The sequence below is a fragment of the Mesoplodon bidens genome (assembly GCF_964165515.1).
Source record: "Mesoplodon bidens genome assembly, chromosome: 1".
Lineage (NCBI taxonomy): Eukaryota > Metazoa > Chordata > Mammalia > Artiodactyla > Ziphiidae > Mesoplodon > Mesoplodon bidens.
The window spans coordinates 193,891,719-193,907,015 of record NC_138176.1 but is presented as its reverse complement, the minus strand read 5'-3'; the positions used below and the strand labels follow the sequence as shown (position 1 = coordinate 193,907,015).

Below are 15,297 nucleotides of genomic sequence, written 5' to 3'. Positions count from 1 at the left end.
CCACCTAGAATAAAAAAATTCTCAAGTGATGAGAAACCAAAATTATCTGTGAATTAGACAGTAAAAGGAAAGAAAATGAATAGTTTGTCACTTACTAAAGCACTTCTTCAAGTTGATGTGCAGAATGAAGTGAGGATAATTACCCAAATCTTCAGCGAGCTTGTAATTAATTTGGTGATAATGTGAGACATTCAGAGCCAGCATTTACTATTTGTTCATCAGAACATGAAAAGTTTAAAGAAAAAAAATTTTTTTCAACATCAGGATTTCTTTAATTCCTTATTTGTGTATACTGCAGAATTACACGATTTTAAAGATGACAATTTAAAATATTTTGTTGCAGTAAAAAATTGTTTGTCTTTTTTTTTTTTCTTTTGTGGTACGAGGGCCTCTCACTATTGTGGCCTCTCCTGCTGCGGAGCACAGGCTCCGGACGCGCAGGCTCAGCGGCCACGGCTCACGGGCCCAGCCGCTCTGCGGCATGTGCGATCTTCCCAGACCGGGGCACGAACCCATGTCTCTTGCATCAGCAGGCGGACTCTCAACCATTGTGCCACCAGGGAAGCCCTGTTTGTCTTTTTATGAAAGAATATTTTGAAAATTCATTAGTCTACAGTTTTATTTATAATTTAACATAAAGCTAAAGATTTTCTCCTCTGTTGTAAGTTTAAATGGATTTTCTTCTGTTTTGTTAAAAAAGCAAATCAATGATATGACATTTATAAAATAAAGGTTAGCCATTAATATGATGCCATAGAAGTCATAAAGAAGGAAAAGCAAGTTAAACAGGTAGTCTCAAGGAGAAAATCTTCCTCTGTTTCCTGGAATTAGAATATTTAGCATTGTGTTCTGTGAATGTTTTTTTTTATTTTTTTTTTTTACTGAGACTCACAAGTGCAAAGTAGGTACATTCACTGTTTATTTATACATATCAGTAGCCTTTTATAATTCCATCTTTGAGCTGAAGTTCAAAACAATGTGCTTTTGTAAAATATCTAATTAAATATTAACTTTTAAAACAAACTTTTCAAAGAAATGATGTTCAGATTTTAGAAAACCATATTAAATCTTCTTCCTATTGTACTTTGAAGTATTCGTTGAAAGAAAATTTATCAAAGCCCATTGTCTGAATCCTATGCTAAATAAAGATATAATTAAGTTAAGGAGAAAAGCAGTGTAGTCTCACAATTGCGTTACCAGAGCTGCATAATCTCCTAGATAGGAAACATCTGCCAGGTTGCTGGTTAGAAGCTCACATCGTCCAAAAAATATTCCATCATAGATCACAGTCCAAGCCACTGGGGTGTGGAAGTAGCAATAAAGTGAGTTCTTTATTTAGATGTAAACTGCCACGACCTATATTATATCATTTCTATCACTTGGCTAGAGTAGAAAAAAGATAATTTAGTATAGTCTAATGCCTGACAAATAATACACTTGAGATTTTCTCACCTAGAAAACTTATAACCATATTTTAGCAACACCAAAACTTACTTAACATTCCTTCTAAGGAAAGTGACTCAGTTTCTGCCTTTCACAGTTGAAAATGAATCTGCTCTCTGCCTCTGGGAATACTGATGATGAGAGGGGAAGTGTAATGAATCAGAACCATAAAAGCAACCAGAATTCTACCTCGACAGCATTAGTGTACAAAACTCTTATGGAGACCGAAATACCACATCAGACTGTCTCAGAAAGCATCAAAATCCAGTTTCCAACTGTGATTGAATTTGCCAATTTCTTCTAAGGTCTATTCACAGTCAGTATTCATTGGAATATCTTGAAATTTTCATAGAATAATCCAGTTTCACCCTGATAAGCAGATATGCATATTAGATGAGGGAAGGCTTACTACTACCCCTGGTCCCAACAAGATTTAGTATCAAATTCTTTTATTGCCTATTTCTGTTTTAGTTGTGATGACTAATTAATAAAATTTGGTGCAATGACTTTCGCTTGAGAAATCATCCTGTCTTGAGTAATAAAAATCTATATAAATTCACGTGCATATACTCTACTTTTGTAATTTATAATAATAGAGCTTATCATTTCCAGGCACAAGACTTAGCATTTCCATGGCATAAGCATGGATAGTCTGTAGGAATAGTGAATCGTGAGGGAAGTTAAATGGAATTTGGAAATTGGAGAGATTTCCAGGGCATTATTACTCAGAAAAGATACATTAAATAAAGAAAACGGAATTCAGTATATTCATCAGTAGTTCACATCTTGAGTTTATATCTCTCTGCATTATTTTTATATGAAAGCTTTGTGATCTATTGTCTATTTTAACTTCTGACATGAAGATAAATTTCCAAAACTGTTCTCCTTTTACTTTGAAATATCTGTATCCAGCAGAGCCACACAAATGAGAACTGGGAGATATAGCAGTTATTAAACCAACAACAGTCTAGAGCCAACTGAGATTGAAGCAATACCAGGACTGAGGTTCCATGTAGGTCATCTGTTGTTATTGTTGTTGCTGTTGTTTAAAGGCATAGGTGAGGGAGAGTGAAAATCAAGGGATTTTAGTCTGAAAGATGAAAATTTTCCAGTTTTAGAAGAGTGGTTAGAGATCATAGATTATATTCACATATTTTAAGATTATTATTTGGATTAGGGAACAGGGTAATTCCTGTTTAGATAATGGAGAGAAGTTCCATAGAGTCAGCTGTGATGTGGAATGCCTTTCTAAGTGGTTTCAGCAGTGAAAAGGATTGCCCAGTGAGAAAGCTTCCCTCATTGGAAAAAATTTCTTAATTATATATATAAATACAAGATACAATATAATATTATGTAAATATAAAATAAATGAGCTTTCCCTATATATATTTAATTCCAATATATAATTTATATATGCATATATGTATATAATTTATATATGTATATATTTATACACATACTTATATATGTATATGAATATAATTTATATATATATACATATATAATACATGATGATACATAACTAACATTTATTGAGAACTTACTATGTACCAGGCAATGTGGAAGGCTCTTTACCAGGCCTAATCCTTTTACATCTTAAAAAATTTTTACATGATAAATACTGTCTATCATCCACATTTTAGAGGATGAAAAGAAAGATGGAGTAACTTGGCCAAGGTTATACAATTAGAAAGCAATGGAGTTGGTTCTGTAGCAGAAAAAAATGAGTTTCTAGACTTTCCTGGTGGCGCAGTGGTTGAGAGTCCGCCTGCCGATGCAGGGGACCCGGGTTCGTGCCCCTGTCCAGGAAGATCCCACATGCCGCAGAGCGGCTGGGCCCGTGAGCCATGGCCACTGAGCCTGCGTGTCCGGAGCCTGTGCTCCGCAATGGGAGAGGCCACAACAGTGAGAAGCCCTCGTACCTCAAAAAAAAAAAAAAAAAAAAAAGAGTTTCTGCCAGAGATAACATAGAAGAGATTTTTTTTGCATTAAATAAAAAATAGGAATAGAAGTTTTCTAACTAGCAGATAGGTTTGTGGCAGAAATAGCCTTTTCCAAATGTTTGAATGGATGCAGGCAAGAGAAAACTTGCTTACTGAGTTTATAGCTGTATAGTTTTTACCTATCTCTCCCACAATATCTATAAAAAATAGATCCATGGTAAATAACAACTTAGACTGGCCACTTTGGTCAGTATGATAAGAATATTTGCAATTCAAAAGCAAATACCATTTCAGAGATTTTTTTCCCCCTTTAATCAAGCTACTCACAATACCAACCTCCTGTGAAACAGATATTATCTGGAATTACAAATGCATTAATAATAAAGGGATGCACAACTGTTTGCTCTATCTTTCCCTGATATTTTTGCATGTCACTTGCTTTCCTAAAATGGAAGCAAAACTAATTTGCTTCTCTGGGTATGCTATCACGTTCAAAGCTGTAACCATTTCTTTGCAGTGATCACTCTGTTTAGATGTTAATTCAAACTTTGGAAACTTTGAGTTTAACCTGACTGAGATTTTCACACTGGAAAGAATCTTATGAGGAATTCTGTAAGGTTACTGCCAAATTACAAGATGTAATTTGAAGAGTAACTGGAGCAAAATTATAGTGTGCTGCTGCTATCCTAATGCCTTTCCCTATTTGTTCCCCGTCAACTTCCCTTATTCTTCTAGGTTATTTTCCCCCATAAGAATGACCTATGTTTCTTTCTGAGTTTTAATAGGAACACGTGAGTAACCGAGTATAGTTAAAGAGAGATTTCACTTTCTTGCTTCCCCATTTTGCCCCTCCCTGAGTATCCTCTGCCCTAGCTTCCTGGTTTTAAGTTCTGGATCATAACTGGCAATAGCAGAGAGACCACTGTAATTGCACCTTGAATTCCAGGTTTCTTTTGATTCACAGTCTCAGAAGAAGTGTCACCTCTTTAAGTCATATTGTTCATTTCATGTCAAACCACCTTGTTTTGAAAGCCAGCATTTCTTACCATTATAAAGCAACCGCGCTTATGAGGATAAGACAAGGCTTCCAGTTTAGAAGCATGCTCCTTTGATGGGAGTCAATGAAAGTGAACCAGCATATTCCAAACACTCATTCTTGGACTGGCATTTCACTTCTGGAAATTTATTCATATTTATAAATAAGAGTGAGTGTGTTTTATAAAAGAAACCCTTTCTTCTGAGGCTGCTGGCAGCTCAGCTTTTCTTTCTTGTTTTTTCTCCAAGTATAGTATACAAAAGAATGAAAGAAAAGCCAATTTGCATGTTTCCCATATTAACACAATCTAAAATAATTTACAATACAAATCAGTAGGATTCTAGCAGATGAATGCAAATGAGACCTTTTAAATCAGAAACTAAATTAATCATTGAATTATAATTGCAAAATAATATTATCATACATTAGGTGGTATTGAGTGGCATTGTTAGTTCAGTTACATAGCAGAAAGGGTCCTGACATTCTTGTGTTCTTCCCATCCACTGTTTTAAAGCACTGTAAGACTGGCCTCTTCTCCCGTCAGCAAAAGGTCAGAGTGTTGCTCCTTGGCATGGGTAGGCAATTATTTTCGTTTATTTGCTGTTCTATTCCTGTCTTCTTGTTTATCTTCATTTCATTTTTGTTTTCAGTTGACATGTGGTCAGTAGGGTGCATCATGGGAGAAATGATAAAAGGTGCAGTGCTGTTTCCTGGCACTGATCGTATCCTTCTTAGCAGCCAGTGGTCTCTATGGGTATCATTCTTAATCAATTCATTTTGGTGTCCAATACAATACGATGATGGTATATTCTCACTGCCCTTAGAGGGGTTCTGGAGACTCCAACGTCAAATGTTTACCAGCTGGCATTATGGTAGGATAACCTTGTCTCCTAGCAAGATCTTATGTGGATAATACAGTATCAAATACAGTATCAAATATGGAACATTCAACATGCTATCAAAAGGTCTGCCTTAATTCAGTCTTATGAAATTAATGACAGTGATATACTCTTTACTTCTTATTGTAGATTTTTAAAAATTAAGTTATATTCATAGCTAGATAATAAATGACAAAATCTTTTAGTTTAAGACTAAATATTTATGCTTTTATATCATAAGAATATTCACTTGGCATGGAAATCTTTTATCAGTTAGAGTTATGTGTACTCACAAATGTAATAGGTTTATTATTAACATAATCAGAGAGCATTCATATGAATTTCATTTTTAAATTGATCTTCTAAAATTATTTTTCTCATTTACTTAATTTCTAGGAATCATAGCTCCATTCCTGCTCTTATTTTCTCCACATTATTAACAAGTACAATAATTAAAACCTGATTAATAATGATTATATGAAATATCTGAAGAGACCAAATTTACATCACTTGAATAAGTAAAAGTGATCCTCTCTTAAGCAGCTAATAATTAGCAATTAAAGATTCTAGAGGTTCTGCAGTATTAAAAAGATATGGATAATGTGATTTAGTATACGGGTTTATAATAACTTATTTTCTTTAGTTAGTTAAATATCCTCCTACATGTAGTCATTTATGAAAATATTATATCCTCACCATACTAAAGATAAAATGATCATTACTTAAATGATAATTCAAAAACAAAATCAAGCATATAGTAATGGTGTTTTAAAGTATAATTAAAGTAAATCTAATTACTAATATTATAGCCTAATCATATTATAATTAGCCATTTGCTCTGAGGATTAATATATCACATATATATAGTTGCATACATATATTCTCTGTATGTATTAAAGGACCAGTTTACAAAATGACCAAGTTAGGCACTCAGTTTTTGTAGAATAAAAAACTTAACCTGAAATGTTTTGTTTAGTTAAAAATAAAGCTGCACTACTTTTAATTCTATTCTTACTAAAAACTTTTGTCTAGTTTTATATATGACACACATTTATTTCTAAAAAAATTATGTCTATATTGCAGTATTGTCTCCTACATATGCATTTTACTAAGTAGCATCTATAAATTTGTCACATTCATGTTTATGTTAATGCTCTTTAAAAGTATGTTGGTGTGAAAAAAACTAAATTCCTTCAGATTTTAAACAAACAGGATTTCTTTGATTCCCAACGAATTATAAACTTGAGTTTGGCCTTTGAACATGAACATGAAACAGTTCTTAAGTTTTGGCTAATTTTAGACATTTGATAAAAATAGACTCAATCTGTTAACTCTGTACTCTTTGATTTTTCAGAAGTTCATTGTGCTTGAATAATTGATGACTGAAATGAATTATTTGCCACCTGTAAATTAAAATGATTGATTTTCATTACTTTTCCTACATTTTCTATTAAAGAAAATCAAATCAGATTTCCACAACTGAGTTACTAAGTATGGATTAACATTTCATAGAATCCATTTTTTGGAAGCAGTTGCTTGGTTATCATTTCTTAACTTGGGTGTCAAAATCCCTTATAAGTAAGGCTTTGGGTTGCTGCTAACGTTAAAAAGTCTCATATTAGATGTCTTTTCAATACTTGAGCTTGATATTTTTATATTGGGTCATTTCTGGAGCATTTGTGTAAGGATACATTTGTAAATTTTTTGAAGGGCAAATGGGAATTATTTTCGAAAGCATCTTCTCTCATTGTAAGATGTGGTCTTTTCACGATTTCAAACATGTAGGTAAGTTTAAATCAGTACTTTTCAAGCAAACAAATTATGAACACTGAGTATCATAACATTAAGCTTTTAAAATGAACGACATTACTTATTTTTTTTAAATTCCCTATTATTAAATATGACTTTTCTGGAAGTGGCAATAAAATCATATCTATATCTATTAGATATATAATATGTATAGTATACATCTATACAATATATCATAGGGAGTCATATTATTTTTAATCAACATATCCTTATTTATATGAAGACATTCCCAAAGTAAATGATTGATAAAAGTCCTTGCAATATGAGCTATGCATATATTCTTAATATATAAAATAACTCAACAGCAAAACTTAAAATATTAATAAGGTCTTATGCCCTTTATCTTTTATGCCTAAACAAAGTCAACACAGTATTTTTAGCATTGAGAAATTGATACCCCAAAACATTTCATTTATATGCTACTTTATTAATAGATGTATTTTAAGATACATACGAATTGAATTTTATTCAAATTGAATGTGCTTAACTTTCTGAAGAAGAGTCGGAATTCAACTATTGAGATACTTTTCTATTGGGGTATCTCCTAATGAATTTCACCCTGGCAGACAATTTTACTTTAAAAATTACAAAATATTTTATATTACACAAGTGAATTAATGTTAAATTCACAGCTTTTGAAGAAGATCAATAAAATGAACGAACATATACTACCACTCAGGTTAAAAAGTACAACATTACCAATACCTTTGAATTTTTTTGTGTGCTCCTCCTCAATTATATCCTTTCTCTTCCTCAGAGGACACCACAGTCCTAAAGACATGTTTTTACAATCTCCTTGACTTTCCTTACATTTTTACCACATTCATACTTAAACCTAAGCAACATATTATTTAGTTTTATCTGTTTTACATATTGTACTATCATTATTTTGTGACTTGCTTTTTTTGTTAATATTATATTTTTAAGATTTATCCATGTTGATGAATCAGAAATAGTTCATTCATTTTCATTACTGTATACTATTCCAGTCTATGAGTATTCTACAATAAATCCATTCTCCTATAAATAGACTTTGGAATAGATTGAGTTTTTGTTTTTGCTTTCATAAACAATGAATATATGCCTCCTGGAGCACATGGACAATGTTCTTTATGATAAATGCATGGCCTCATAGGTGTGCACATATTAAACTTGACTATGTAACATCAGATTGCTTTCTAGAGTAAAAGTATATAAATGTAAGTGTCTACTCAACATCCTCACCAACTCTTGATATTGTCAGATTTGTTTTTAAATTTGTTAGCAATCTCTTGGATATAAAATCCTATTTCATTGGATCTTTTATTTACATTCACTTTACAAGCATCTTTTCCTGTTTATTGGCCATTAGTATTTCCCCCTTGGTAATATGTTTAAAAGTTTTTTTTAAACAATTATTTTCTATTGTATTTTAAAAAACAGATTAGTAGGAGTTCTTTATTTATTCCAGTACCTAATCTTTGTCCATTTTATGTGTTGCAAATATCTTCTCCCTATATTTAGATTATTTTCCCATTTTATTGTATAGTGATTTTAGAATTTGGCAAACTGTTTTTATTTTATTTTTTATATTTCATGTATTTTTATGTCTTGTTTAAGAATTCTTTGATGCCTTTATATTCTCTTGTAATTTTGCTGTGAATGTTTTAAAGTTTAATCTCTTATATTTAAGCCTTTAGTTCACTTGGAAATGATTTTTGTGTATGATGTGAAAGAGGGATGTCAGTTCCATTTACTGACTAACTTATTATTTCTTCATTGACCTATAAGTTTTCACATTTAGCGGGAAAGAGTATTAGATTCTGGGCTCTATATTCTGTTCCACTGGCTTGTATGTCTATCTCTATACCACTACTACCCTTTCTTTTTTTTTTTTTTAACGTCTTTATTAGAGTATAATTGCTTTACAGTAGTGTGATAGTTTCTGCTTTATAACAAAGTGAATCAGTTATACATATACATATGTCCCCATATCTTTTCCCTCTTGCATCTCCCTCTCTCCCACCCTCCCTATCCTACCCCTCTAGGTAATCACAAAGCACTGAGCTGATCTCCCTGTGCTATGCAGCTGCTTCCCACTAGCTATCTATTTTACATTTGGTAGTGTATATATGTCCATGCTGCTCTCTCAATTTGTCCCAGCTTAACCTTCCTCCTCCCCATATCCTCAAGTCCATTCTCAAGTAGGTCTGTGTCTTTATTCCAGTCTTGCCCCTAGGTTCTTCATGACCATTTTTTTTTTAGATTCCATATATGTGTGTTAGCATACAGTATTTATTTTTCTCTATCTGACTTACTTCACTCTGTATGACAGTCTATAGGTCCATCTGCCTCACTACAAATAACCCAAATTTCATTTCCTTTTATGGCTGAGTAATACTCAATTGTATATATGGGCCACATCTTCTTTATCCATTCATCTGTTGATGGACACTTAGGTTGCTTCCATGACCTGGCTACTGCAAATAGAGCTGCAAAGAACACTGTGATACATGACTCTTTTTGAATTATGGTTTTCTCAGGGTATATGCCCAGTAGTGGGATTGCTGGGTCGTATGGTAGTTCTATTTTTAGTTTTTTAAGGAAGCTCCATACTGTTCTCCATAGCGGCTGTATCAATTTACATTTCCACCAACAGTGCAAAAGGTTTCCCTTTTCTCCACACCCTCTCCATCATTTATTGTTTATGGATTTTTTGATGATGGCCATTCTGACTGGTGTGAGATGGTATCTCATTGTAGTTTTGATTTGCATTTCTCTAATGATTAATGATGTTAGGCATCCTTTCATGTGTTTGTTGGCAATATGTATATCTTTGGAGAAATGTCTATTTAAGTCCTCTGCATATTTTTGGATTGGGTTTTTGTTTTTTTTGACAGTGAGCTGCATGAGCTGCTTGTAAATTTTGTAGATTAATCCATTGTCAGTTGCTTCATTTGCAAATATTTTCTCCCATTCTGAGGGTTGTCTTTTCATCTTGTTTATGGTTTCCTTAGCTGTGCAAAAGCTTTTAAGTTTTATTAGGTCCCATTTGTTTATTTTTGATTTTATTTCCATTTCTCTAAGAGGTGGGTCAAAAAGGATCTTGCTGTGATTTATGTCATAGAGTGTTCTGCCTATGTTTTCCTCCAGGAGTTTGATAGTTTCTGGTCTTACATTTAGGTCTTTAATCCATATTGAGTTTATTTTTTTTCTATAGAGTTGGGTAATGTTGTAGTTTCATTCTTTTACATGTAGCTGTCCAGTTTTCCCAGCACCACTTATTGAAAAGGCTGTCCTTTCTCCACTGCATATTCTTGCCTCCTTTATCAAACATAAGGTGACCATATGTGCATGGGTTTCTCTCCAGGTTTTCTACCCTATTCCATTGATATATATTTCTGTTTTAGTGCCAGTACCAGGCTGTCTTGATAACTGTAGCTTTGTAGTATAGTCTGAAGTAAGGGAGCCTGATTCCTCCCACTCTGTTTTTCTTTTTCAAGATTGCATTCTCTATTTGGAGTCTTTTGTGTTTCCATACAAATTGTGAAATCTTTTGTTCTAGTTCTGTGAAAACTGCCAGTGGTAGTTTGACAGGGATTGCATTGAACCTGTAGATTGCTTTGGGTAGTATAGTCATTTTCACAATGTTGATTCTTCCAATCCAAAAACATGGTATATCTCTCCATATATTTGTAGTATCTTTAATTTCTTTCATCAGTGTCTTATAATTTCTGCATACAGTTCTTTTGTCTCCTTAGGTAAGTTTATTCCTAGATATTTTAATCTTTTTGTTGCAGTGGTAAATGGGAGTGTTTTCTTAAATCTCACTCTCAGATTTTCCATTGTTAGTGTATAGGAATGTGAGAGATTCCTGTGCATTAATTTTGTATCCTGCTACTTTACCAAATTCATTGATTAGCTCTCTTAGTTTTCTGGTAGCATCTTTAGAATTCTCTATGTATATTACCATGTCATCTGCAAAGAGTGACAGCTTTACTTCTTCTTTTCTGATCTGGATTCCTTTTATTTCTTTTTCTTCTCTGATTGCCTTGGCTGAAACTTCCAAATCCATGTTGAATAATAGTGATGAGAGTGGGCCACCTTGTTTTGTTCCTGATCTTAGTGGAAATGGTTTCAGTTTTTTGCCATTGAGGATGATGTTGGGTGTGGGTTTGTAATATGTGGCCTTTATTGTGTTGAGGAAAGTTCCCTCTGTGCCTACTTTCTGGTGGTTTTTTATCTTAAATGGGTGTTGAATTTTGTCAAAAGCTTTCTCTGCATCTATTGAGATGATCATGAGGTTTTTCTCCTTTGATTTGTTAATATGGTGTATCACATTGATTGATTTGCATATATTGAAGAATCCTTGCATTCCCAGGATAAACCCCACTTGATCATGGTGTATGATCCTTTGAATGTGCTGTTGGATTCTGTTTGCTAGTATTTTGTTGAGAATTTTTGCATCTATGTTCATCACTGATATTGGCCTGTAGTTTTCTTTTTTTTGTTGCATCTTTGTCTGGTTTTGGTATCAGGGTGATGGTGGCCTCATAGAATGTGTTTGGGAGTGTTCCTCCCTCTTCTATATTTTGGAAGAGTTTGAGAAGGATAGGTGTTAGCTCTTCTCTAAATGTTTGATAGAATTCGCCTGTGAAGCCATCTGGTCCTGAGCTTTTGTTTGTTGGAAGATTTTTCATCACAGTTTCAATTTCAGTGCTTGTGATTGGCCTGTTCAGATTTTCTATTTCTTCCTGGTTCAGTCTCAGAAGTTTGTGCTTTTCTAAGAATTTGTCCATTTCTTCCAAGTTGTCCATTTTATTGGCCTAGGGTTGCTTGTAGGAATCTCTCATGATCCTTTGTATTTCTGCAGTGTCAGTTGTTACTTCTCCTTTTTCATTTCTAATTCTATTGATTTGACTCTTCTCCCTTTTCTTCTTGATGAATATGACTAACGGTTTATCAATTTTGTTTATTTTCTCAAAGGACCAGCTTTTAATATTATTGATCTTTGTTATCATTTCCTCCATTTCCTTTTCATTTACTTCTGATCTTATCTTTATTATTTCTTTCCTTCTGCTAACTTTGGGGTTTTTTGGTTCTTCTTTCTCTAATTGCTTTAGGTATAAGATTATGTCGTTTATTTGAGATGTTTTTTCCTAAGGTAGGATTGTATTGCTATAAACTTCCCTCTCAAAACTGCTTTTGCTGCATCCCACAGGTTTTGGGTCATCATGTTTTCATTGTCCTTTTTTTCTAGGTATTTTTTGAGTCCCTCTTTGATTTCTTCAGTGATCTCTTGGTTATAAAGTAGTGTATGGTTTAGCCTCCATGTGTTTGTATTTTTACAGATTTTTTCCTGTAATTGATATCTAGTCTCATAGCATAGTTGTCAGAAAAGATACTTGATATGATTTCAATTTTCTTAAATTTACCAAGGCTTGATATGTGACCCAAGATATTATCTATCCTGGAGACTATTCCATGAGCACTTGAGAAAAATGTGTATTCTGTTGTTTTAGGATAGAATGTCCTATAAATATCCATTAGGTCCTTTTTGTTTAATCTATCATTTAAACTTTGTGTTTCCTTATTTATTTTCATTTTGGATGACCTTTCCTTTGGTGAAAGTGGGGTGTTACTATGATTGTGTTACTGTTGATTTCTCCTTTTATGGCTGTTAGCATTTGCTGTATGTATTGAGGTACTCCTCTGTTGGGTTCATAAATATTTACAACTGTTATATCTTCTTCTTGGATTGATCCCTTGATCATTATGTAGTGTCCTATCTTTGTCTCTTGTAATAATCTTTGTTTAAAGTCTATTTTGTCTCATATGAGAATTGCTACTCCAGCTTTCTTTTGATTTCCATTTGCAAATAATATCTTTTTCCATCTCCTAACTTTCAGTCTGTATGTGTTCCTAGGTCTGAAGTGGGTCTCTTGTAGACAGCCTATGTACAGGTCTTGTTTTTATATCCATTCAGCTAGTCTATGTTTAATCCATTTATATTTTAAATAATTATCGATATGTATGTACCTATTACCATTTTCTTAATTGTTTTGTGTTTGTTATTGTAGGTCTTTTCCTTCTCTTGTGTTTCCTGCCTAGAGAAGTTCCTTTAGCATTTGTTGTAAAGCTGGTTTGCTGGTGCTGAATTCTCTCAGCTCTTGCTTGTCTGTAAAGGTTTTAATTTCTCCATCAAATCTGAATGAGATCCTTGCTGGGTAGAGTAATCTTGGTTATAGGTTTTTCTCCTTCATCACTTTAAATATGTCCTGCAACTCCCTTCTGGCTTGCAGAATTTCTGCAGAAAGATCAGCTGTTAACCTTATGGGGATTCCCTTGTGTGTTATTTGTTGTTTTTCCCTTCCTGCTTTTAATATTTGTTCTTTGGATTGAATTTTTGATAGTTTGATTAATATGTGTCTTGGCATGTTTCTCCTTGGATTTATCCTATATGGGACTCTCTGTGCTTCCTGGACTTGATTAACTATTTCCTTTCCCATAGTAGGGAAGTTTTCAACTATAATCTCTTCAAATATTTTCTCATTCCCTTTCTTTTTCTCTTCTTCTTCTGGGTCCCCTATAATTCTAATGTTGGTGTGTTTAATGTTGTCCCAGAGGTCTCTGAGACTGTCCTCAATTCTTTTCATTCTTTTTTCTTTATTCTTCTCTGCAGTAGTTATTTGCACTATTTTATCTTCCAGGTCACTTATCCATTCTTCTGTTATTGATCCCTTCTAGAGAATTTTAAATTTCATTTATTGTGTTGTTCATCACTGCTTGTTTGCTCTTTAGTTCTTCTTGGTCCTTGTTAAGTGTTTCTTGTATTTTCTCCATTCTATTTCTAAGATTTTGGATCATCTTTACTATCATTATTTTGAATTCTTTTTCAGGTAGACTGCCTATTTCCTCCTCATTTGTTAGGTCTGGTGGGGTTTTGCCTTGCTCCTTCATCTGCTGTGTGTTTTTTTGTCTTCTCATTTTGCTTAACTTACTGTGTTTTGGGTCTCCTTTTCATAGGTTGCAGGTTCGTAGTTCCCGTTGTTTTTGGTGTCTGTCTGCAGTGGCTAAGGTTGGTTCAGTGGGTTGTGTAGGCTTCCTTGTGGAGGGGACAAGTGCCTGTTTTCTGGTGGATGAGTCTCGATCTTGTCTCTCTGGTGGGCAGGTCCACGTCTGGTAGTGTGTTTTGGGTTGTCTGTGGCCTTCTTATGATTTTAGGCAGCCTCTCTCCTAATGGATGGGGTTGTGTTCCTGTCTTGCTAGTTGTGTGGCATAGGGTGTCCAGAAGTGTAGCTTGCTGGTCGTTGAGTGGAGCTGTGTCTTTGCGTTGAGATGGAGATCTCTGGGAGAATTTGCTGTTTGATATTACGTGGAGCTGGGATGTCTCTTGTGGACCAGTGTCCTGAACTTGGCTCTCCCACCTCAGAGGCAGAGCCCTGACACCTGGCTGGAGCACCAAGAGCCTGTCATCCATGTGGATCAGAATAAATGGGAGAAAAAAAAAGAAAGAAGGGAAGAAGAAGATCAAATAAAATAGTTATTAAAATAAAAGAGAATTATTTTAAAAATTTTAAGTAATTAAAAAAAGAAGAAAGAAAGAAGAGAGCAACCAAACTAAAAAACAAATCCACCAAAGATAACAAGTGCTAAAAATTATACTAAAAAAAAAAAAAAACTTATGACAGAACCCTAGGACAAGTGGTAAAAGCAAAGCTATACAGACAAAGTCACACACAGAAGCATACACATACACACTCACAAAAAGGGAAAAAGGGAAAAAAATATATATATATCATTGCTTCCAAAGTCCACCTCCTAAACTTAGGATGATACATTGTCTATTCAGGTATTCCACAGATGCAAGGCATATCAACTTGATTGTGGAGATTTAATCCACTGCTCCTGAGGCTGCTGGGAGAAATTTCCCTTTCTCTTCTTTGTTTGCACAACTCCTGGGGTTCAGCTTTGGATTTGGACCTGCCTCTGCCTGTAGGTCGCCTGAGGGCTTCTCTTCTCTGCTCAGACAAGACGGGGTTAAAGGAGCAGCTGATTTGGGGTCTTTGGTTCACTCAGGCCTGGAGGGAGGGAGGGTTACAGATGTGGGGCGAGCCTGCAGCGGCAGAGCCTGGGGTGACGTTGCACCAGCATGAGGCGCACTGTGCATTCTCCCGAGGAAGTTGTCTCTGGATCCTGGGACCCTGGC

General features: G+C 34.3%; 1 protein-coding gene across 4 annotated transcripts in view; it reads left to right on the top strand.

Moving 5' to 3' along the window:
• Positions 1-15,297, top strand: part of MAPK10 (mitogen-activated protein kinase 10) — a gene marked incomplete at both ends in the record, with an annotated part of 170,796 nt that overhangs the window by 91,008 nt on the left and 64,491 nt on the right. Inside the window, one exon of one of the 4 annotated variants that reach the window (XM_081238355.1) lies at positions 5,073-5,144. The exons of the other annotated variants lie outside the window; for them this stretch is intronic. Coding sequence (XP_081094481.1) covers positions 5,073-5,144 — 72 coding nt within the window. The remainder of the gene's footprint in view (positions 1-5,072; positions 5,145-15,297) is intronic. 4 annotated transcript variants of the gene reach the window in all.